The following is a 23,545-nucleotide window of genomic DNA, read 5'->3' as shown; positions in this document are numbered from 1 at the left end:
AAGCATTTGTTTTCTTATTTTACACAACATGCTCACATCAAAAGTATCACTTCCAATAATACTTAGTGCAATATGAAAATAATTTATGTTCATATTTGCTGCAATGATCGACCTCTAAATGAAACAAGAGCATTTATCCACAGCAATATTGTCATTTCTGTTCCAGTTGTTCTGATGCAGCCATTAAATGGTGCATGAAGAGTTGTGACTATTTAACACCAACACATGATGTTTACAGCTTTTTGGTTTCCACTGTTTCAGACCGTACACACAGGAAGTAAGAATTATGGGTGGGGGGGGAGGGGGGAGGGGGGGGGGGGGGGGTAGTACCAGCACACACTGAGAAGATGACTCACTCCTCACAGGAGTTCTGTGTAACTGAGAGCCTGGTCACACTGACACTTTTGACTGTTTCCCACTTAATCTAAGTCATCTGAAGAGAAATCTCATACTTGTTCACTGTTTTCAGCTGATTTTTTTGAAAACATCTCTTAAAGTTGCACAGAGTTTTCTGACGGATGAGGAAGGATGACGATGCCCAGCCTGGACTCACAGACAATGTTGCTATTTTACTTTTCTGCAAACCGCGGGAAAAAATGATAAAATACAGATTGTTGTTTAACACATCCTAATCTGTGAATGTTGAGTAATCCAGGTGTGGGACAATATGTGTCCGGATTATTTTTAGTGACGACTGAAAACACATGTTTAGTATAATGTTTCAGATTCTTAAACTTAAACAGATGTTTCCATCTCTCTGCACGTATGGTGGTCAGAGACGTCACAGGTAGGATACATGTGTGAAATGTAGAATGGTCCAGAGTCCAGAGCTGAGTTTAGGTCAGCAGCTTCTAAATGGTTCATGGTCAAGCGTTCAGCTTGTATCACAATGATGCGCTGCTGCTGGTGTTGATGTGACGAGGCCCTCTGTCAGCTGTCAAAAATAGTTAAAAAAAAACCTGACATTTAAACTAGTACAGTAAAGTAAAAGACAGGTAATAACACTCAGAGATCATTGTGTCACAGTAATTACTTTCTGTCAGCTGTTCTGGTCAATTGGTGAAAAATGCAGTGTAGGTTAACTTAGTGTCATGCTTGTGCAGCTATGGACACATGTGGAAATATCAGGTATCAGTAATACTAAAAACAGACCTTGACTGCCTGTCACTTTGATCTGGAAAGACGATGGAAGCTCTAGTTTTTACTACTACAGGTTGTCTTGAAATAAAAAAAAAAATCCATGTGAATAACACTACACTGCATCTTTGACTCTATCTGTCTGATACCAGCTCATCATTTATAAATAATGTTACATCTCTAAAAACGTCCATAAAGGCCACTTCCCCACTCAGTATTGCTTAAGTGTAATTATACCCTGTACAAGACAAATTGGTGAAAATGTAACCGATGATACAAACAGTTCATTTCTCACATCTCCTCTTCTCACTGAAACAACTCTCTCTGAGACTATCAGCACTTGGTAATCTCACTTTGTGGTTTTATATGTTACACAAGGAGAGTTCAAAGAAAAGTAAATGCTTTACAACGTATTCATTGTGTATTTGTGTTGTTTTGGTCATTATAAGGTGAGACACTGCTTTGATATACTGTAGATCGGTCAATAAAGCTTGAAACAAATCTGTGTAACTGTCCCTGTGTGTGACGCTCCCTAAACTTCAACTAAAATGTAAAAAAAACACAGAATTTTCCTTTAAAGTCACTTCCACATTTTTATGGCGTTGAATTCACAGTTGGTGATAACGAGAAGTTCCTCGGTTTGATAAAAAAAGAAAGAAAAAAAATGGATGGACACAAACGAAAGAGAGATATTTTATAAGAGACTGAGGTGTTGGAGACCTGAAGGAGTTGTAATACCTGTGAGTATTTGTGTGTGTTTTGATTGTCCATCACTTCATGAACCCCCACAAAACAGCCTTACAATCAAATAAAAGTCAGACCATGTCCTGTAAGATGTGACTAAACCTGTGATGCCGTGTGAATGGTTGTTGGGATCTATGACCACAGACTATCACCCTGTTTATACCTGGTATCAAAATGCTTTATTAATAATAATATTTCATATTTATTATTATTAATAATAACAATAATAATAATACACATAATAAGTTATGGCAGGCCGTACACAAAGAGGTGCAATGCTGCCCCCACAGTTTGAAGTTTCCAATCACAGTTTGAAGTTCTTAAACACAGATCAAAGTTGTCCTTCATTCTCATTCTCATTCTCCCTCTTTTTCTTCTTCCTCAATAAGTTCAATAAGTTGAATAAGAAGACCAAAATCACAGTTCTTCAACACCCTCCGTTTTCATCCCTATTCTCTCCTCATTCCTTGATCCTTTTGGATCACTGTTCAGTCCTTTCTCTCAGTTATTCATGAAGAACCGAGAGATCAAGAACATCAAGAACCTCATGGTTCTTCGTCACATTTCCTTACCCCCTCCTCTCCAGAGAGGAGCTCCAGATAATCTGTGTTGAAGAACCTCAAACCAAGACAAAGAGCTCTGAACTGAGTGTCCAAGAGCTTTGAAGTGTACGGATCAGATCTCAACATGATGTCATTACAGTAAGCAGTCTGAAATGTGTTGGTTGTTGGTGGTTTTGTGTGTCAATGTGTGTGTGTGTGTGTGTGTGTGTGTGTGTGTCTATACCTTAATTAAAAAATGTTTGTATGCATAGATAGTTAGATGGATGGATGGATAGATGGATGGATGGACGGACAGACGGACGGACAGACAGACAGACAGACAGATAGATAGATAGATGGATAGATAGACAGACAGACAGACAGACAGATAGTAAGGTTTGGTCAGTTCTTACAGGTCATGGTCAACAAAAGCCCCTCACTGACATGTACAGTCACTAGGATCTGTATTGAGGGATGAATTAACTTACATTATTTAATATTTGTTGTGTTTTGTGTGTGTTTAATTCACAAGATTGTCATTTATTGATTTTTAAATTAGTCACATTGATCATGATTGTGTCCTCTGCCTTGTGCTGTCTCTGTTGGTGTAACAGCGGGAAGGAAACAGTCCCACGTGAGGTTATTTCTAAATTATTCTTAATAAAGTAAAACATGATTTGCATTTGAATTCTCTTGCTAAAAAGAGATTGAGTCCACAATTTGTTTCGGGTCACACTTTTTTTGTGTTACAGATAGCCACCCATAAATAAATAAATACATAAATAAATAAGTTGTCCTATCTGCACTCAAAACATACACTGCCTGAAGCAGAGCGGAGGATTCTTATCATAATGAACCAAAAGTCGGGAGGTTGGAGAGTGAGAACTGATCAACACAAAATGACTGGCTGTGTTTATTACAGCTCATCAGTGGAAGAAGTCCCCCATCCTCATTGGGAGGAGGTCAAGTAAGGATTTCCCCATACAACTTCATTTATTTATTTATTTATTTATTTTTGGCTATCAGGATGATTTCAAGAGGATTTGGACAAAGTAAACAAGCTAAAACGTGTTTTAGAAACACATTACAGACTCACGCTAAACCCAGCCTACAGTAGAAATGAGGCCGACATAAAGAAGGAGAAGTTCAGAGTGGTTAGTGTGATCTTGCATGACTGTCTTTAAAAACTGGGACTGGAGACATGAGAAATGTCTGTAGTGACAAGAATCACTGACTAAATAAACAAATTCAATGATTTCAGTCATGTCTGTGTTTTTGTTAAAAGCAGATTATCTGAATAATGTTCTCATAAAAGCAACCTATTGTGACGTGGACAGTTGTTTGGCTTGGTTTTCTATCGTGGTGGGGCAAACTAATCCAGGCCAGGGAACCCATTCTGTTATTGTGAGCCTGTGTGTGTTCCTGCTAGCATCCTTATAGCCGTGTTTGAGCCTCGGGGATGTAGATCTCAATGCTGTCTGCGCTCTCTGTTGCTGAGTTCTGTCGCACAGACGCAGCTCTCTTGGCCGCCATCAGACGCTTCCGGGCCTCCTGCCGCTGTTTCTCTGAGCTTTCCAGTGAACGGTCTCTGGTCAGAGGAGGGTGGTGGTGGTGGGGCCCCTTGGGTGGCTTTTTTGGCACTGGAGGCGGGAGCCTCCTCTCCTGGTGGCAGAGGGTGGCAGGGGAGGGAGGGCAGAACATTTCAGGGAAAACACAGACACGCACGTATGTGTGTGTGTGGGTGTGTGTGTGTGTATGTGCTGCCCAGTGTTACTGATATCTTTCTTTTGTCTGCTTTTGACAGATTCATATACGAGTTGTTAAGCTGAAAGTGTTTGTGTGTGTTGCAGCTCCTCAGAGCTCTGATTCATGCACGGTAGATTTTTAAGTGTTAAAAATAGACAACTCTACTTGATTGCATGCACGTCTATATTGTGTCAGTTTGCACACTCTGACAGAGATTTCTCTCTCCACTATTGGTGCCCATTGTGTCCCTCTGTAATAATTGTAATGGTCTTGACTTGAGATTATATAAGTCATAAATTGGGGCTATACAAATAACATTAAAATCAAATTGAATTGAACATAAACACAAGTAAACAGGATCAATGTCATTTATCTCTCTACATCTTTGTGGTCATATTATCACACTGAAGGCATGATAACACTGCACTCCCAAGTTAACACTATTTAACTCCCAGAATGTAAAAGATGAAATAGTTCAATAAACTAAAGAGATTACATGATTGTGACTTATGTTCATTTTGGGTTTTTGTACTCTCTTTCTGACATGTTTGACCACAGTCTAAGTTAGTTTGTTTTACTGTGAATACTGGCATTTACTGAGCTACTGCAAACAGTTAAAGCAGGTAAGCAGATCTGTCGTTGAGTAAACCAGTTCAAACACACACACGTTTTAGTGTTTTACAGTTATTAGTCGTTAATGTATGTGTTTATTTTTACGTCTCCTGTGAACCTGCTGTGTCAAGTTTGATCCACGTTGCAAAATGTTCTTAAAATCAAAACAAAAATGCACATGCTGAGGCAGTTGTAGGAAGGAAGGAAGGAAGGAACGGAGGAAGGAAGGAAGGAAGGAAGGTCAGAGGAATGGAAAGGCAGATGTGATAGATGCACGGAGACCCAGAGGTTTTGGCATTGCAGTGATGCTGACTGATGTGTGGCTGTTTGCAAACACCTTCACTGTCAACACAAAAAAAGCACAGGACAGAAACAAGACAACAATAAGAGCCAAAGGTGAAGCCAACAGAGCCAATACTCACAATGATATACAGTCACCACACACAAGCACGCACACACGCACGCACGCACGCACACACACGCGTTGGACATTCATGACTTGAGGGGACATTGCATTGACCTACATTCATTTCCTGGAGACTTACTCTAACCTTAACCACATTTACTACTGGCCTAATCCTAACCCTGACCCTAACCTTAAAACCTATCTTCACCTTAAAATGTAGTCATTTACATTGTGGGGACTTGACTTTTGTCCCCACAAGGAAGACAAGTCCCCATAATGTGACTGTGTACAGTGTTAGGTCCCCACACAATAGTAATACCCGCACACACACACACACATGCATACACACACAGCTGAAAGGCAGCAACAGAGGAAGATTGGTAGCAAAACAGACTAAACAACTAATAAACACAATAAAAATCGATACCAGGAGAGTTTCAGAGAAGGACAGAAAATAAAATAAATAATAAAAATAATAATAACAATAATAATAATAAAATAAATAAAAATACAAAATAAAATAATAATAAAAAAATAAATGGACAGATTATATCGCGTCACCTGTCTGTCTGTTGCTCATGTGACGAGACGAATGCAGGACAGACAGCTGTGATCACAGAGTGTTAGTATTTCATTTATCTTCATGATCCTGCCCACTGCAGATTTCATATGTTGACCTGTGAACTGTGAATAATGACAGAATGTACTGCTAACTCGCTATACTTGACCTAAATTCTGTATCTTATGATGAAACAACTTTCTTGATTTGCATATGGTGCTGACTAAGGTCCACTGGTGGAACTATTGAGTCATCACCATAACCAGGTGTGAAATTTAACTGGCTACAGGGAGTGGCCAACACTGCTGTAACCAATCAGCGCCTAATCAGGTGTCTTTTAAAAAGCAGCATTCACTTTGAAGCGGCAGCTTCAGGAAGACAAAGACAAAGGAGTCTAAACCGGAGTCTAACAAGGAGGCTAATGAGGCTAAGTACCTGCCTGCAATTGTTTTTCTACCTTTCACATATGTGCACTTTTTCCATTCCTGTTCATGTTTCTTCTCGTAGATATTACAAACCTCACATTCACTCACAGCATCACCGTAATCTGTCCTCACTTATCTATCCCACCCACTCCACACACATCCAACACCTTGTTGCAGGGGGCCTGTGGAACTGCCAGTCAGCTACCCGCAAGACTGAGTTCATCTCTGGCTTTGCTACTAACCAATGCCTGGACTTCCTTGCCCTCACTGAGACTTGGCTAACACCCTCCCTGCGGCTCTCTCCTCCGCCCACTCTTTCTCCCACACACCCAGATCCACTGGAAGAGGTGGCGGGACAGGTCTGCTCATCAATCCCAAATGGACTTTCACTCTTTACCCACTGCCACACTTCCCTTCACAGTCGTTTGAATTTCATGCTGTAACTGTAACTCACCCAGTAAAACTAATCATTGTTGTCATCTACCGTCCACCAGGACCATTGGGACACTTCTTGGAGGAACTAGATGTCCTCCTTTCAAACATCCCAGAAAATGGCCCACCACTTGTTCTTCTTGGTGACTTCAACATCCAGTCAGAGAAGTCATCCAATCTACTTCTTCTACTTTCCTCTCTTTCTCTCTCACTTGCTCCTTCTCCACCAACTCACAAAGCTGGCAACCACCTTGACCTCATCTTCACCAGAAACTGCTCCACCTCCGACCTCAAGGTAACTCCACTTCATGTCTCTGATCATTTCTTCATAATCCTACTCTCTCCCACTCTGATGATCTCATCTCATCAGATATTGCACTTGTCCGTCGTAACATTCGCTCCCTCTCCCCCTCCTCTCTGTCCTCAACTGTTCTCAGCACTTCCTTCAGCTGACTCCTTCTCACTCATGCATCCCAACTCTGCCACAGACACCTTCCTCTCTACTCGGTCCTCCTCTCTTGACTCTCTCTGTCCTCTTACGTCACGGCGGGTTTGTAAGTCCTACCCAGTCTGACTCAGTGCGTGCTGAGAGAGCCACGATACGGGCAGCAGAAAGGAAATGGAGGAAATCAAAACACCCTTATGACCTGCTTTCCTATCATTTTCTTCTCTCCACCTTCACTGCCTCTATCTCTGCAGCCAAATAATCTTTCTATCAGACTAAAATTTAATCCTCTCTCTCTAACCCCACAAAACTTTCTCAACCCCACCTCCTGATCTCACCACTCTACCAACCACAAACTCAGCTCCTTCTCTATCCTCTTTCACCCCTCTATCTCATGATCAAGTTCTTTCCCTAATAACCTCTGCCCGCCCCACCTCCTGCCCCCTTGACCCTATCCCTTCTCACCTTCTTCAGTCAATTGCTTCTGATCTTCTTCCTTTCCTCACCCACCTCATTAACACATCTCTATCATCTGGTTAATTTCCGGACTCTCTTAAAGAGGCCAGAGTGCCCCCCCCCCCCCCCCCCTCATTAAAAAACCCACCCTTGACCCGTCTGAAGTAAATAACTACAGACCTGTCTCTCTTCTTCCTTTTCTCTCCAAAACTCTGGAGCGTGCTAACTTTAATCAACTCTCCTCCTACCTTCACCGGAACAACCTTCTTGATCCTCTTCAGTCTGGTTTTAAAGCAGGTCACTCGACCGAAACTGCACTTCTTGCTGTCACTGAGCAACTCCACACTGCCAGGGCTGCCTCTCTCTCCTCTGTGCTCATCCTCTTGGACCTTTCTGCAGCGTTTGACACGGTTAACCACCAGATCCTTACTTCCTCTCTTCAAGAACTAGGTGTCTCAGGCTCTGCACTTACCCTACTCTCATCTTCAAAACCGAACATACAGAGTAACCTGGACAGGATCTGCATCGGAACCCTGTCCTCTAGCTAGTGGGGTCCCTCAGGGTTCTGCCTTGGGCCCTCTTCTCTTCTCTCTATACACCAACTCTCTTGGTTCTGTTATTCTCTCTCACGGTTTTTCCTATCACAGCTACGCCGATGACACCCAACTCATTCTCTCTTTTCCCAGCTCCGACACACATGTAGCAGAACGGATCTCCGCTTGTCTGACCGACATATCTCAGTGATGTCTGACCATCACCTGAAACTCAATCTCGACAAGACTGAGTTTCTTTTTCTCCCAGGAAAGGGCTCTCCCTCCACAGACCTGACCATCACCCTCGACAACTCTGTGGTAACTCCTTCTACTGCAGGAGCCTGGGTGTGACACTTGATGACCATCTCTCCCTCACTGCCAACATTGCTGCAACAGCTTGATCTTGCAGATACATGTTGCACAACATCAGAAGGATACGGCCTCTTCTAACCCAGAAGGTGGCACAGGTTCTGATCCAGGCTCTTGTCATCTCACGCTTGGACAACTGCAACTCCCTCCTGGCTGGTCTCCCTGCGTGTGCCATACGACCTCTGCAGCTCATCTAGAATGCAGCAGCTCGACTGGTCTTCAACTTACCAAAGTTCTCCCACACTACACCGCTCCTCCGCTGCCTCACTGGCTTCCTGTAGCTGCTCGCATCCGCTTCAAGACTCTAGTGCTTGCGTTCCATACTACAAACGGATCCGGTCCAGCCTACATCCAGGACATGATCAAAACCTACACTCCAGCCCGCCCACTCCGCTCTGCATCGGCAAACCGGCTTGCTGCCCCCTCACTGAGAGGATCACAGAGGCATTCGCAGAACTCGAGACTGTTCACTGTCCTAGCTCCCAAATGGTGGAACGAACTCCCCATCAACATCCGGACAGTGGAAAGCCTCCACATCTTCCGCCGCCGACTAAAAACACATTTCTTCTGACTACCTCGACGACGACGAGGTAGTCAGAAGACGACGACGACAAAAAAAACTTGCTTATACATTGCACTTATGACTAGCACCTTATAGTTTGGCTTACTTGAAGCTCTTACTTACTTCTAGCTCTTGTTTGTACCCAAATGTTTAAATGCACTTATTGTAAGTCGCTTTGGATAGTGTCTGCTAAATGACATGTAATGTAATGTAATGTAATGTAATGTAATGTAATGTAATTTGAGCCTTTGCAATCGCCCTTTTTTTTTTTGTTTAAATCGAAATGAAAAGGTATTAAATGTGTTGTATTTATATGTTTTGTTTTATTTTTGTCAGCACAAAATAAAACCTTTCAGTTATGCCCAATCCTAACTTTGATCAATATTGAGAGAAGATTATTCATAGTGATTAATATAAATATTTAAATGACTAAAATCTTTTCATTATTTCCCTTTTTAAATGTAAAATGTACGATTTACGATTTGGACTTTTTATTTTTAAATGAATATAAAATGTTTGCTTTTTAAAATGTGATTTCATTATTTATCTATTTGTATCCTATTGTCTATTTTGTAACCTATTATGTTGATTTATATATTATTATACGTGTTTTGTGCTATATTTGTGAGGATTCTGCTTCCTTTTGCAGGGTGTGCGTGTCTGTCTATGGCAGCTGAAGAGGCACACCTGCTTATTATTATTATTATTTACATTTACATCTAACCGGTAGACTCCAGAGTTGAATCCCTCCAAGCTTTTGTAAACTTTCAGTGACTAACAAGGGAAGATGAATGGAAGTCAATCAGGAAGATGGAGATGTCAGGATACTGTAGGTCTGGAATAATGTCTGTTCAGGCTGTTTATAAACTCATAAAAAAAGCACACCAGGGACATAATAAGTATCAGATATATTCACTCTGTCTTTTGTGATGCATCTCCATAGATTTAAAGTTTGCAGTACACTCTGACAGGCTACATCCAGCACCGCTCAATTTTACCACTTCTGAGGCTGCCAGCATCAGAATCACAATCAGTATTTAGTGCCTACGTTCTTTTACACATACAAGTAATTTGACTTGGTGTTTTGGTGCATTTAAATAGAACAAAATTTGAAAATTAAAAAAGAGACCTGTGCTCACTTCACCACTGATGTCTTATCGTCACTATCGGTTTATAAAGTTACTGATAAAAGTGATGAACACATGAGGCCGTGTATCATTTGTTTTTCAAAATAAAAACAGAAATAAAAAAACGAAAAAACAACTTGTTTTCTCAATATTCGTTTACAAAATCAAAATGAAAAAACGGATAACGACTCGGTTTTCCAATTTCCGATTTTGTGCTGAAATGAAAAAAACGGATAACGAGCGTTTCCCGTTTAATCCAATTTTGATAAATACAAGTTACTTGACCCGGAATTGATCTGTTACCGGACAAGACAAGAAGAAGAAGAAGAAGACTACCTGTGATCGGGAAGGGAAGCATAAGCTAGTGTTGGGACAACGAAAAAAACGTAAAAAAAATTACATTTATGTTCTTTTTTAATAGGAGTATGCGGGTTACTCTGAAGCCAGAAACTGCGGTCAAGTGAGCAGTCATTCTTCTTCGCGTGGTCAAGCCATTCGCACCAACGTTTTTAAGTGAGCCCGTGTAGTCGAACGTAAGTTCGACTGAGAATGTCAGTGCTAGTTTGATACCGTGTGAGATCACTTCCGGTTTTCAAAATAAGACGTTACTAATACAAGCGCAATCAGTAGAGCTGATTTTAAGACATTGATTTTTACTGTACTATAACAACACATTGGCCCATAAGTTCTGACAGTGGTTGACACAGTTGACCTCAGGAGCATGCTGACTACTCCCTCACTCATTATCAAACAATTTTACTGTATCTCTACTAGCATATTGTTTATATACATATATATGTATACAAGGAGTTTAGGTTTCACATCCCGGCAGTGACAGACAGATAAATGCATTCACCAACTGCAAAACTGTTATATAAACAGTGCATTTATTGTATTAAAAGTTTGAATAAGGTTTGCCTGCAACCGTTGGTGTCATGTACATGTGTATATGACACACCTCTAAATATTACTTTATGTTACAATGTTATCTGACTCCAAATGTGAAAGAAAAGCATAATTGTTTTTTGTGTGGCTTAGATTTGGTTACATTGTGACAATAAACATAACATTGTTATAAAACAGTATATAACTTTTACTGTATATATTGTTATATAACAGTATATAACTTTTACTGTTTTAAAAAAAATGTCTGAAGGGACTCTTCCCCCAGGGAATCTTCACATTATCAAAAAAAAAGTTTGGACACACCCACTTTAAGAGGTGTATATGTAATTCCCAGAATAATTACAGGATGAAAGATAGCACACGTTACAACTTTCATCCCTTGCATGGTGAACACATAGCCAGTGTGTGTGTGTGTGTGTACCTTTCTTTCAGGTGGATCTAGAGGTCTCCAGTTATTGGCTCTGAGCTGGTGAAGCTCATCAAACTTCAGGCTAATGTTCTCGATCGACAGCTGGAGCATGTCCCAAAACCCTGCCAGGTCAGAGGCCACAGGTCGAGGGTGGGCATTTGGGTTCTGTCACAGGAGAAAAACAACAAGGTGAAGGAGTAACAATTAGTTTCACGTCATATGATGAGCCTTGAGATAACGTCTGTTGTGATTTGGGAGGCTGGAGCCAATCCCGGCTGAAAGGCAGGGTCACACCCTGGACAGGTGCACACATGCAAACTCCACACAGAAAGGCCCACTCTTACTGTGAGGCAGCAATGCTAGCCAATGCATCACTGTGTTGGTGCTTTCATTTTGTTCCCTTATCAACGGTTTTTTGGAGAGTAACTCAGAAAGGATAGTGTAAGTATATTCTTGATGGTTTAACAGTCTGTGACAGAGAACGTGTGATTGACTGAGTCATGTTTGCTGAACTCACCAGGTTCTCCTCACACAACTCCCTGAACTGCTGGAACTTCTGCGACATCAGGAGCTGAGCACTTCCTACGGCGCTCCTCATCTTCCCCAGGACTGTGAGCAAAAGAGTGTTTAGAAAAAGACTCACACAATCCATCAATGATTTATTGAGAAAATGTAAAACTGTTCACTGAGGACACAGCACCTTCATGTACTGCAGGTTGCAGCTGATTTTGCTTGGAAATAATACACTGCCCTACACTGTTATGGCTTTCCTGACTTTATTCTTAAAAGCTTTTATTTTTCAGTATTGCGCTAATACTCTTACATTTTATAATTATATGACTGTTTAAATGTACAATTGTTCTTTTTGACAATAGAACTATTTCACATTTTAGAGCTGTGTGTTTGTTTTCAAACACCAGCTGTTAATACATGTACAGTTTCAGGCTGTAGATCACCAGTCAAATCTGTGCAGTCTTGGCTTTGTTGTTGAGTCATATTCTTTACATTTAAGTACCTGCAAACAGTATTTTTATTGGTACCTGATTAATTCAACATATCATGAGTGTCAATTGCAGAATGAATAGGCAAACATGAACTTCATTTCTTTCTTTTTTTGCATGACAACAGAAGATGACGCACATACTGATAGGGCTGCTGTGATGACAAATGACTTTTTGACTTATACATGGACCCACCGGGACATGATGGACACACATACACACAGACATACTGTCTTCAGGCAAGTCATTCTCTCGTTGGTCAAGTTCCATCTGTCGACACCAGCCCTCCATGCGGTCAGTTTCAGCCTGCAGCAGCTTCAGGAACCAGCGCCCATCTCTCTGACACACTGACCGCTGTACCACCTGGAGTATTTTCAATTTTCACAATGATAATACAAAGTTAGCAACATGGACAAATGATTTGATTCACTCACAGATTTTTAGTTTTTCCTGTATATTATCATTATTTCATTTGACAGTAATTTATGAGATAAGAATACGTACAAGAGCTGATGAATTAACTATAATAAAACCAACCAACTCTTATGCAACCATGTAGGTTACATTTTCCATGTTCATTGTATGCCATTGTCTCTGAACTTTAGCTGTGTAATAGTAACAATGAGCACTTAAACACACCAAACCAACAATTACTTAAACACACACACAAAAACAGATTTTGCACGGGCACTGCAATGTTTTATTTTATTTTATTTTATTTCATAGAAATAACTCATGCAGTGAACATTATGGGACAAGTCTGAGATAAGAAGTAATAAAAAGCCAGTCAGTGGCTCTTATTTACCACTCTTCTATACATTTGTGTTGTACATGCCGCCGTGTCCTTGGGCAAGACTGTGCCAGCAGTGTGTGAGTAGGTATGAGAGATGAGAGATGACTGATAGAAAATGTACTGCACATAGATGCACTGTATGTGAACAGGTGTGAATGGTGGAGTGTACAGCAGCTTTGAGTGGTCATCAAGACTCCAAAAGTGCTACTTCCACAGATATTACATTAAGGCACAGGTTTGAGTTTGACACCCCTGACAAAGACAACTACATTGATGTGTATACTGTATGTTCTGAGTTGAACACACATGGGCCTGTAAACCTTGCATTGGTTCCCACCTACCTCTAGAATAGAAGAGCTGTTAAAGTTGACATCAAGTGAGTCATCTGTTACACTGTCTATCCAAGGGTCTGGAGGAGGAAGGATGGACGGGTCGAAGCCCACATCTTCATATTCATCGGAGGCACAGGCATGGTAGTGGTTCCCTGATCCCTGGATGCTGACAGTGGAGGTGGCGGCATCGCGGGAGTATTGTCTAGCGAGGGCACTAGATGAAAGGACCTCCATATCAGTCTCAAGGGAGTCAAGAGGGGTGTCCAGCAAGTCGGGCATGTCCAGATCTGCCTGGATGGAATATATGAATAATTTACTGTTAGAATGTTTTTAACTGATAAGACAGAGTTGTTAATAAGATACTGAATGTAGTATATTTACAGCACCAGTGTTCATTATTTTGAGCTCAGGGAGCTATGAAGATGCCAATTCCAGTTGCATATGTACCAGTGCACTTTTTTTATTTTTTTATTTCTATGTTCATACAATGAAATAAAGGCTACATACAGATAACCAGGCTGATGTGAATCATTTCCAATTGTTTTGGTTAAAGTAACTCTTTCATCTGATCATGGAATATGGGGTTTTCTGTTGTTTTTGATATTTGCAAAAAAAATGCATTTGATCTGATCTGTTAATTCATCAGATTTGAACAATGTGGCTAGCAATCTTAATTGAGTCTGAATGACATCTGAATGTAGCCCAAACGTAAGCAAGCTGCTACAATTGCATTCTCCCCACAATATGCATGGGTTTTAATTCTGTAACGGTATGTGCATTCGACACAGCAGATAAATGTAGATGTTCCCACACTGCACCTGTACTGTCCAGGCATACGGCGCAGAACCAAATCTGGTCTGGATTTGTTTTGCAAATCACATTATTTTTGTCTGATATGCCAAAAATGATTTAGGCTGGCAAAGACTAATCACCCTGAGTCTCATTTAAAGTAGGTCTGACTGAACTTGAGTCCTGCTTCTGCCACCCTTAACCTGACCACACTAACAAAAACACAGTTTGAAATGCACCGTGCATTATGGGAATTTACTTGAACTGACACAAAGGAAACCTAATGTAATATCTGTAAAAAGTAAAGGTCATCTTTGTGTAGTGACTCTCAGAGACTTCACTGAATTACCATCAGCATCAATCAGATTTAAATTTTTTTAAATGAGAATGTAGTATCATGAAACTAAACACTGTATTGTAAAGATATTCTTACCGTAACACACTGAAAAACTGCAAAATCCACTTTATTGTTATTTGTGAATCCAATGTATTCTAATATGAGTCAAATGCATTCTATCAAGTGTTAAATGATAAGTAAGTAAGTAAGTAAACCATAAATAGATACACACTTAACAAAGACTGAGCAATTTCAAATGTATTACATGTATCATCTACACTGATGGATTGGATTACAGAAAATATAAATGTTGACACACATAATTATCTGTTTTTGGTTTACTGTTGAATTTGTTGAGATTCTCCCTGAAGTGTACAAGGACCTGCCATAATAGGGGCTTACCTGTACAGCTGCTGTAACACTGTTGGAGCGCTGGAACCGACGATACCTGACCACCAGACAAATACAAAACATAAAGAGTGAAAGAACATATTTAGTTTCAAATTTGTATGTGAAAAATAATAATAAAAAAAGAAATGCAGGGATTGAGGTGTGACATGCTCTTATTTATATCAGTGTTTAAACATATTGATAAGATTCCAACAGTCATTATGACCATTGATATAGAGCTCTGCTAACTGATGTCATTGTGACAGGCAATGACTATTATTCATATCCATAGACATATTGTATAACCACTAGCGTATATACCAGACAACATGTCTTCACCGTCTTCATAAAAAGTGAACATGGTGGACAGATGCTGTGCACCCGGATGCAGAAACATTTGGGGACAATGCGGTTGTAAATGATCATCAGCATGTATGATAAGTTAGCAACTGCGTTTAGCAGTTGGAACTTTATTGTGAAAGCCTGTATCGCTGTGTTTTGATGACGTACGAAGCAAACGGATAAACGGTGACGAAGTTCAGAGGAAGATAAACATGACAAGGATCAAGTAAATAACGCATTTAACGTATAACATTTAAGAGATTATTAGCACCGGTCAAGAGTGGCAACAAGGTCAATTGTGTTTTGTGTCCAAGTTAATGACTAGCTATGTGAACTTTTGTGCCTGCTAGCTTACTCAATGGTGAAGATCCACTGCCATATTATTTGCCACGGCAATGTCCATTCATCCATCTTCTACCGCTTTATCCTCCACATGAGGGTCACAAGGGGCACTGTGCTAATCTCAGCTGACATAGGGTGATAGGCGGGGTCACAACGTGGACAGACTGTCAGTCCATTACAGGGACACATAAGCCCCTTTTCCACCTATGGTCCCAGCTCGCCTCGCCTGGACTCGCCTCGGCACGTCACGGTTTAGGTTGGTTTTCCACTACCATCACTGCACGGCAGCATGAAACTGCGGCGACTCACAAACGACACACAAATGAGCGACTAGTGACTCGTAAAGCAGCTGTTTTCAGTAACTTATATTAAAAATATGTGTTCAGTACTTCCTCCGTCACCAGAGCACAGACTCCTCTGTTAATTATTGAGATTTTAGACATTTCTCTGGTAATTGTTGTAGATTAACCCATGTTTTTAGGACTGTTCAATCTTTTTAACTGATCTCCAGTACAGCATTGTTCGGCTTGATTCGTGCGTTGGACACATTTTGCTCATGTCTCTTCCTGTGACGGCACTCTGACCAATCAGTGGCCAACGCATAGTATCGCCGTAGCTCGCTTGGACCCTCGCCAGAGCAGGTACTGATAAAAGTACAGAGGCGATCCAATCTCACACCTATGGTCAGTTTTAGAGTGTCCAATTGTCATAAACCTAAATATTTGAGAAGAAAAATGCACAATTCTGCAACACGACTGAGATCCAGACACACACACACACACACAGAGTCACAGATAAGAGCGAGCTGTGCAGTACAGCTGTCTGTGTGTCACTGATCTGTTTTGTTAATTCAAGTAAAAATAGGTTTTGTTTTTTCCTCGGTTTATTTTATGATTCAACACTTTTTTCAACCCCTGTGGATGAAATCTCTAAAGACAGGACATGTTCCAGTGATTTCTAGTGTCTTTTCACGCTGACTTTACAGTAGTTAGTAACACTGTCAAACAATCTCCAAGCACAAGACAATGAATGAGCTTGGACTATGACGTCATCGTCTGCACAGGCATGAAACTGGCAGGATCATATTTAATTATACAGGAATAACGGCTGCCGGGTCCACTGTTTACAAGTGGTTATTTATTTCAAGTTATAGTAGATCTGTGTTAATTTTCTTAAAAACTGTACAGTAAAATGCAATAAATTGGGCATGCTAGTAGCCAGATTCACTGTGAACAAGTCTGCATTGAAAATATTATCAATGATTTTTTTTTTATTAAAAATCAAATATTCACATCAAAGGAAAATTGTATTCACAAATATACAGTAAAAAAAAGCCAGAATCGAACAGCCTCCAAAAGTCACGGCCACTCAGCCACATGACAATAACAGTGTATGGCTCTTTCAGTACCATGTTTATATACTAGATGGTGTTGGGGTGCTGTGGGGATTTATTTCCAAACTGAAGACACACTGAACCAGCATGGTTACCACAGCATCCTGCAGCCTCATGCCATCCCATCCGGTTTGCGCTTAGTTGGACCGTCATTTATTTTTCATTTATTACATGATGATGATGGAGTGCTACGCCATATGATATGGCCTCCACAGTCACCTGACCTAAACCCTATCCAGATGGTCTGGGATGAGATGGAGTGCAGAGTGAATGCAAAAGGGCCGACAAGTGCTCAGCCTCTCTGTCTCAGTCTTGAACTCCTTCAAGACTGTTGGAAAACCGTTTCAGGTGACCACCTCATGAAGCCCGTCGAGAGAATGCCAAGAGTGTGCAAAGCAGTAACGAAAGCAAAGGGCGGCTGTTTTGAAGTTTTGAGTTATTATATATATATATACATATATATATATATATATATACTGTATATATATATATATATACTGTATATATATACACACACACACTTTTACACTCTTTAAGTTCTAAAGAAAACATAAAGAGAGAATGGAAATGTGCGACTCACCCTCTGTCATCCTCCACTTGAACACCTACAGACGTAAACTTAGATGGGTCCTCTGAATCAGGAACCTCCTCTGGTCCATCCACCTAGAGCAGAGGTCATGAATTAATAATCTGAGTGGTCCAAGTAGAGAAAATGTCCTTGAGAAATGTATAATTAAACCTTTTGTATCAGTGCCTGTGTATTCAAGAATTCACTTATATAGTTTCACAAAGAAAGAAAGAATAATGAAATTATGTTTAACCTTTATTTTTTCTTCCATTTTCAGATTGAAGGTATTATAAATAAGCACTGTAATACAAATAAATGCTCTTTTCTCAGGCTTGCATAACAAAACTGTGCTAAAATGTATTCACCAAAAGCTTTTCTTCAGATCATGCCATGTGAAGTTAATCTCCTCCATTCGTTTATTGTTCTTGTTCTCGTCTCTCTCTCTGGAGTGTGTCTCACTCACTAAACAGTTGAAAGGCTCATATGAAGGGGCATCACATGACATGATTTACAGCACTGCATCTGCTGGACCCCTGGGGCTGTGATGGCCACAAAATCTGCATCATAAGGTCTGCGTAAATCTATTATGGTCTGGATTATAGTCTGTCTATTAGTGACCTCTGACCTAGAGGTAACAAGGAGAATGCCTCCTGTGAAGGAGTAGCTACAGAACATTCTGCACAACAAACTTGGCATGTCCAGGGTTTTCGCTCCGTGGGTGCCACAGCTCGATCAAAAGCACACCACATATATAAAACAGAGTTTGGTCCTTTTGTTTTTTTGCCAGGAATGGAATATTAAGAAAAGTGGTTATTAAAGCTCTAATATGCAATAAACTAGTCATTCCCTCCTCCTGCGTTTTTGCGTTCAGTGGTAGCTCTCTCTATAAATACCTGGATGCCTATAGAGAGACATTTGCCCTTCCTGAGCACTTCTTTCCTGTATTCGTCCTGGTGGTCTTCAACAAGTGGCCCCCTGCTCAGGACTGATGAGTGGGGGGTGCTGACTGTCATGGTGCTGTTATTGACATGCTGACTGGCTGGTCCATGGACCTACGTAAGAATTGTGAAGGCAGATTTTAAGTGCACTGAATACACGATGCAAAAAAGCAAGAAAAATGAGCTCATACACATATTTGTTTATTACAAGGTTTGGCTGGCTATCACTACATGTCAACGCATATGTTGTTTTGTACATTACAAAATGCTTAACAATAAATGAACTCACCTGTGCATTAGCTGCTTCTATAGCAGCAGTCAAGGCCTTCATGCTGTCAATGCTTTCTGTAGAGTTGCTCAACCCAGACTGGATGGTCATGTCACCTCTGGGTCCCTCCTCCTCCATGTATGCATCCTGGGTGGTTGCAGAAAACATGAGACATTGCTTTCAAAACAATATTTAGTGTCTCCATTATGTTTCATGACATTTTAATTCTGTGTTTAAGTAAAGTCATTGCAGCCACAGTCATCGTACGTTGGCCTCTGTGGACTCGTTGTTTTCTTTTTACTTTCTTTTTCTCATCTGGTTATACCTCCTGCCCTTGTGTTTTCACTGATTACCCACACCTGTCCCTCACTGTTTTCATACTGTATATGTGCAAGTATTGTTGTCTGTGTCCCTTTATAGTCTCTTTATAATTCCTTCATTTTTATTATACGTCTGAAAATGCGTTACGTGGACAGCTTGCTTAATCCTGCAACTGTAAACATTAGACCAGTCTCCTTTTCCAGCAGGGGCTCAACATATTATTGTGGAGTTGTTGTTTGTTATACAATGGGAATCTTAACAACAGCAAAGGCTAATTTCACGAGTATGTTATTCATTCATTCTCTAGATGACACCTCTTTTGTTTGCCTTTCAAAGCATCCTCTTTGTTTTCATCTTCATACCATTTGGTTTTCAAATTTGACAATGATTGAAATGATGAAATAACATTTCAGGCATAATCAGTGAACTGCTAAAGATTTAAACGCTGGTACTAAAAGGAACACTATTTCCTTCAGAGTGGAAGATTATCTGGTTGTAGTTATGGTCCTTCCATACGTTCTGCTCCTTCAAGAGAGTCCAGAGGTCCCATCATAGACATTAATGTGACATGGACCCTATTGGACTTTACTGGCGATGTGGATGGGAAAACAACAAATGATCCTTAAGCCAAAAGGGTTAAATGTTAATCATAAATGCAACACTTAAACAAGTGAACTACCTTTATTTTATCTTTATACTTTCCAGGGAAAAAAGTGTATTACTTATTTTTTTATTTTTTTAATATTCTACTCTATTGGGTGGAAATGCATTTGCAAACATTTATTCTTTTGTTGTTTACTATGATGTGTAATGAAATGTGAACCTGAAATAAAAATGATACAGTCGCCCTCCCCTCTGTGGCACTTCAACACCTGGGTTACAAATGTCTGTCAGCTGCAGCCATGGTTCAGAAATGTGAAATGTAAAAATCACTATCATGATCACTATCCCTCTGTGAAACATCTTGCAACCCTTTGCCATAAAGGCACATTAAATATCTAGACAGCTGAAAGCAGAGTAATTTGAAGACAGATGCTTGTGTCGATAATTTTGCCTTCAGAACTTCAGACGAGGTCATTCTGTCTTTCTTTTCAGACATGTTGGTGGATATTTAACACCAAATGGTTTTATAGTCCATTAGTGTTGCTTTGTCATCTACCTCATCATACAAGTTGATGTTTGGATGTTCTGTGCTGTACCTGTGCGGACTCTGTGCTGCTCTGAGCTGTAATGGAGATGTAGGGCTTGGAGGCTGTGGAGCACGTGGAGGTTCGGGGTGGCACTGGTGGAGGGGTTTTCTTGTAAGTGGTGATGCAAGATGAAACTGCAAAGGAATGAGAGATAACATAGGACATGTGTGCTTGAATCGTGGTCCAAACACAATTTCTAACAGTCAGTTCACACTGAATTAAACAGGAAAGAGGTGCACTATACCATTTACTTTAGAGGTGACCCAGCTTAACATGGAACACATTCAATAATCACACATAACTAAGTGTTAGTGCTGGGGTTTGCATGATTGAGCAATAATTTCACCACATTTAAGGTTAGGTTTTTGTGAGTACAAGTATGGTACCATTACACTTTGGTGTAAAGAATTTGTCCCACTACTGATGTCACAAAAAATCATCACATTTTCAAGAAATCCCAATTTCTTATAATAGGGCAAACATATCAGATTTGTCAGCAATTTAAATTTAACATGGTTTAATCCCATTTAACAAGTCCAGATGTGTTTATCTCAGCGACATTTTAACAGATTAGGATAAATTATGTCACGCTATGTAAAATGGCAATAGCTAAAAGCAGGTAAAGTTCCATTCAGATTGAGAAAGTCTTCTGGATCCAGTGGATCAGAGTTTAAAAAATGCAGGTACACAGGTGACAAATGTTTCAGCTTTGGTGGAGGCCTGTGCTTTCTGTGTGCTCTTGTTTATCAATAAGCCTTTCTGGTTAATCAATGGTTAACCAGCTAAAATGAACAATGCTAGTGGATATTGTATTGTTGTAGCAACACTGCCCACCAGTAATATCCCGAGAAATCATTAAACATCCAGAAGCCCCTTATTCCAACACCTTCCATTAATTAGCTCTACATTAGAACATCTACAGTTTGTTCCTAGTTATCGTCAGATTTTTTACATGCAGAGTTTAGAGTTCACCCATGAATTGGCGAGTACCATTCAAGAAAATACAAGGGGGCAGTCAGAGAATTATTTTAGAAGGAAGTCCGACATCCCCGCTTAACATCTAGTAGCTTTGGTGTGAGAGGGGAATCATCTCGTCAGGCTTTGGCTGTTAGGATCATGAAGGGGGTAAGGCAAACAGCTGCGATGAAAAGGGGTATTGACCTTGAACCAGATGTTTTGCAATAGTACAGTGACCTTTGCAATGACAGTGTCTCTCCATTCATGGATTCATTGTACACCCTGATACACCTTACTTTGGTGCTAGCCCCTGATGCCAAGGTGTATGATCCCACTGCAAATCTCCCTAAATGTTGAGAGCGTTACAGAGGGCACACATGTTAGGTTTGTTGGGGGTAAGGCCAAACTCAAGAGAAACCAAAAGCACTTCTTTGTCGAAGGATTCAACAAAGACGAGTTTGAAGGCCGCTAGCAACGAAGCTATATTAGCTGCTATCACTAACCATGGAGTTGAGCTCTCCAAAGTCACTCCTCTCGTGGATGACTTAAAGAAATCTATGGAGGGTCGCCCTTAACTCAATTGAACTCTGTCTGTCCTCGCTTCAGAAGAAACATCATAAAACTGAGTCTCAGTTTCTAGCCACATCACATCACTGGAGGCTTCATGCAACAAGCTACAGGTGGCTTTGGGCCTCCTTAGAGCCAAGGTGAACGATCTGGAGGGCCGCTCTTCCAGACTCAATGTCAGAATTATGGGCATTAAAGAAGGGGAAGAAAAAGGCAGACGTTGTTTCAAAGATCCCGGAGCTGCTTGGCCAAGACAACTTTGGTAAGCCTGTAAAAATAGATCAAGCCACAGCCAACAAGCGGCTGCGGGTCAGGGTCCACAACGATCGAGACGTGATCAACATACTACGGCTCAGTCGTCAGCATGCAACCCTGCACTACCACGGTGAGGTCCCATCACTGAAAGTCAGGTCCCATCACTGAAATCCTTACTTAATAATCTTGTCAAAACACTGGACCTGGTTGACATTTGGGGTCATCAGCACCCCGTAGAAAGGCAATATTAATTTTTCTCCCCTGTGCACGGTAGTTTCACCAGAATAGATTATCTGCTGGTAATAAATTCAACGTACCATAGTATTTTAATTTCAGATTATGCACCCCTCTCAATGGTTATTGACTTCATGTCCCTCAATATAATTGGAAATTCTGAAATACACTCGACTATTCCCCCCTTGTTTATTTGTACTGTCCTCTTCACTTCCTGGCAATTTGACTGTTTTGCACTGTATATCATTTCATTTGCACTAATCTATAAACTACCTGAATTACCGTCATGCCATAAAGTCACCACAGTTTTGTTCTTGTTTGTTAGTCTTTCTTTTTTATTTTCTGTTATTTAAATTTAGTAAGCTAATTCTTTTTATTCTATTAAAAAGAATCTATTAATCTATTCTATTAATTTTTATCTTCACACACACATTCCAGCATAATAATACTGTGGAGAAACAAAGCTCACAGAATAACAACGAGAAGCTCAACAGAAACTCAGTGGGCAATATAAAGGACAGACTGATGAAAAGTGTGACATTGCTGTGTAATGACACACAAAACCTCACTAAATGTTGAGCAAACCTAATAAAATAAAGACATAAAGTATTTGCCCAAATCAGGTTCATGAAAGGGAGAAATGTTTTGTAGAAAAGTCTATTTTATTTCAATTTTGCCCTGTCAAGAATAGATTCACAAAACTATGTACAAAAATGGTGACAATATTATCATACAAAAGAACGTCATCTTTGTATATCTTCTTTTCTTTTTCATCACCATTTGCCTACCTCCATATGTGTACATAATCTGATTTATGATCTTTATTTAGAAATGTGCAAAAAAGTTGTCGTGTGGTTTTGGACTTTTTTCTTTCCTTGCAAATAAAAAAAGTACAGTTTGATCGAAAATGAAAAAATATCAAATGAAGCAGTACTGTGGTGATAGTTCACATATCCAATAAGGCTGAAGGGATGATTCATTTCTTAGCTTTATCTATATTTGATTACCCTGTTGTAGTGTAACAGTTAGATATTATATGTCCTATAGGACTGCACACCCATGTACATGAGTGAATACAAGTGAGCTTCTCTCACACTCTCCCTCACTCTTTCTGTGTG

At 40.3% G+C, this 23,545-nt stretch overlaps 1 protein-coding gene across 5 annotated transcripts in view; it reads right to left on the bottom strand.

The window, feature by feature from the left end:
* Window positions 1–304: 304 nt before the first annotated feature.
* LOC131466496 (disks large-associated protein 1-like) overlaps window positions 305–23,545 on the bottom strand; it is a 99,268-nt gene continuing 76,027 nt past the window's right edge. For 4 of the 5 annotated variants that reach the window (XM_058639800.1, XM_058639968.1, XM_058640130.1 and 1 more), the window contains 10 exons: window positions 20,424–20,548; window positions 18,925–19,050; window positions 18,591–18,749; window positions 17,710–17,792; window positions 15,065–15,110; window positions 13,546–13,827; window positions 12,642–12,774; window positions 11,928–12,019; window positions 11,423–11,575; window positions 305–4,085 (listed from right to left, as the gene is read on the bottom strand). In XM_058639800.1, the coding sequence (XP_058495783.1) occupies window positions 3,858–4,085; window positions 11,423–11,575; window positions 11,928–12,019; window positions 12,642–12,774; window positions 13,546–13,827; window positions 15,065–15,110; window positions 17,710–17,792; window positions 18,591–18,749; window positions 18,925–19,050; window positions 20,424–20,548 (1,427 nt within the window). In that variant the 3' untranslated portion in view covers window positions 305–3,857. Of the gene's footprint in view, window positions 4,086–4,124; window positions 5,124–11,422; window positions 11,576–11,927; window positions 12,020–12,641; window positions 12,775–13,545; window positions 13,828–15,064; window positions 15,111–17,709; window positions 17,793–18,590; window positions 18,750–18,924; window positions 19,051–20,423; window positions 20,549–23,545 lie in introns of those variants that run through there. The other variant, XM_058640051.1, reaches the window with a different exon arrangement.

The sequence above is a fragment of the Solea solea genome, chromosome 1 (genome assembly GCF_958295425.1).
Source record: "Solea solea chromosome 1, fSolSol10.1, whole genome shotgun sequence".
Taxonomy (NCBI): Eukaryota; Metazoa; Chordata; class Actinopteri; order Pleuronectiformes; family Soleidae; genus Solea; species Solea solea.
This window is presented reverse-complemented; position numbering and strand designations above follow the sequence as displayed.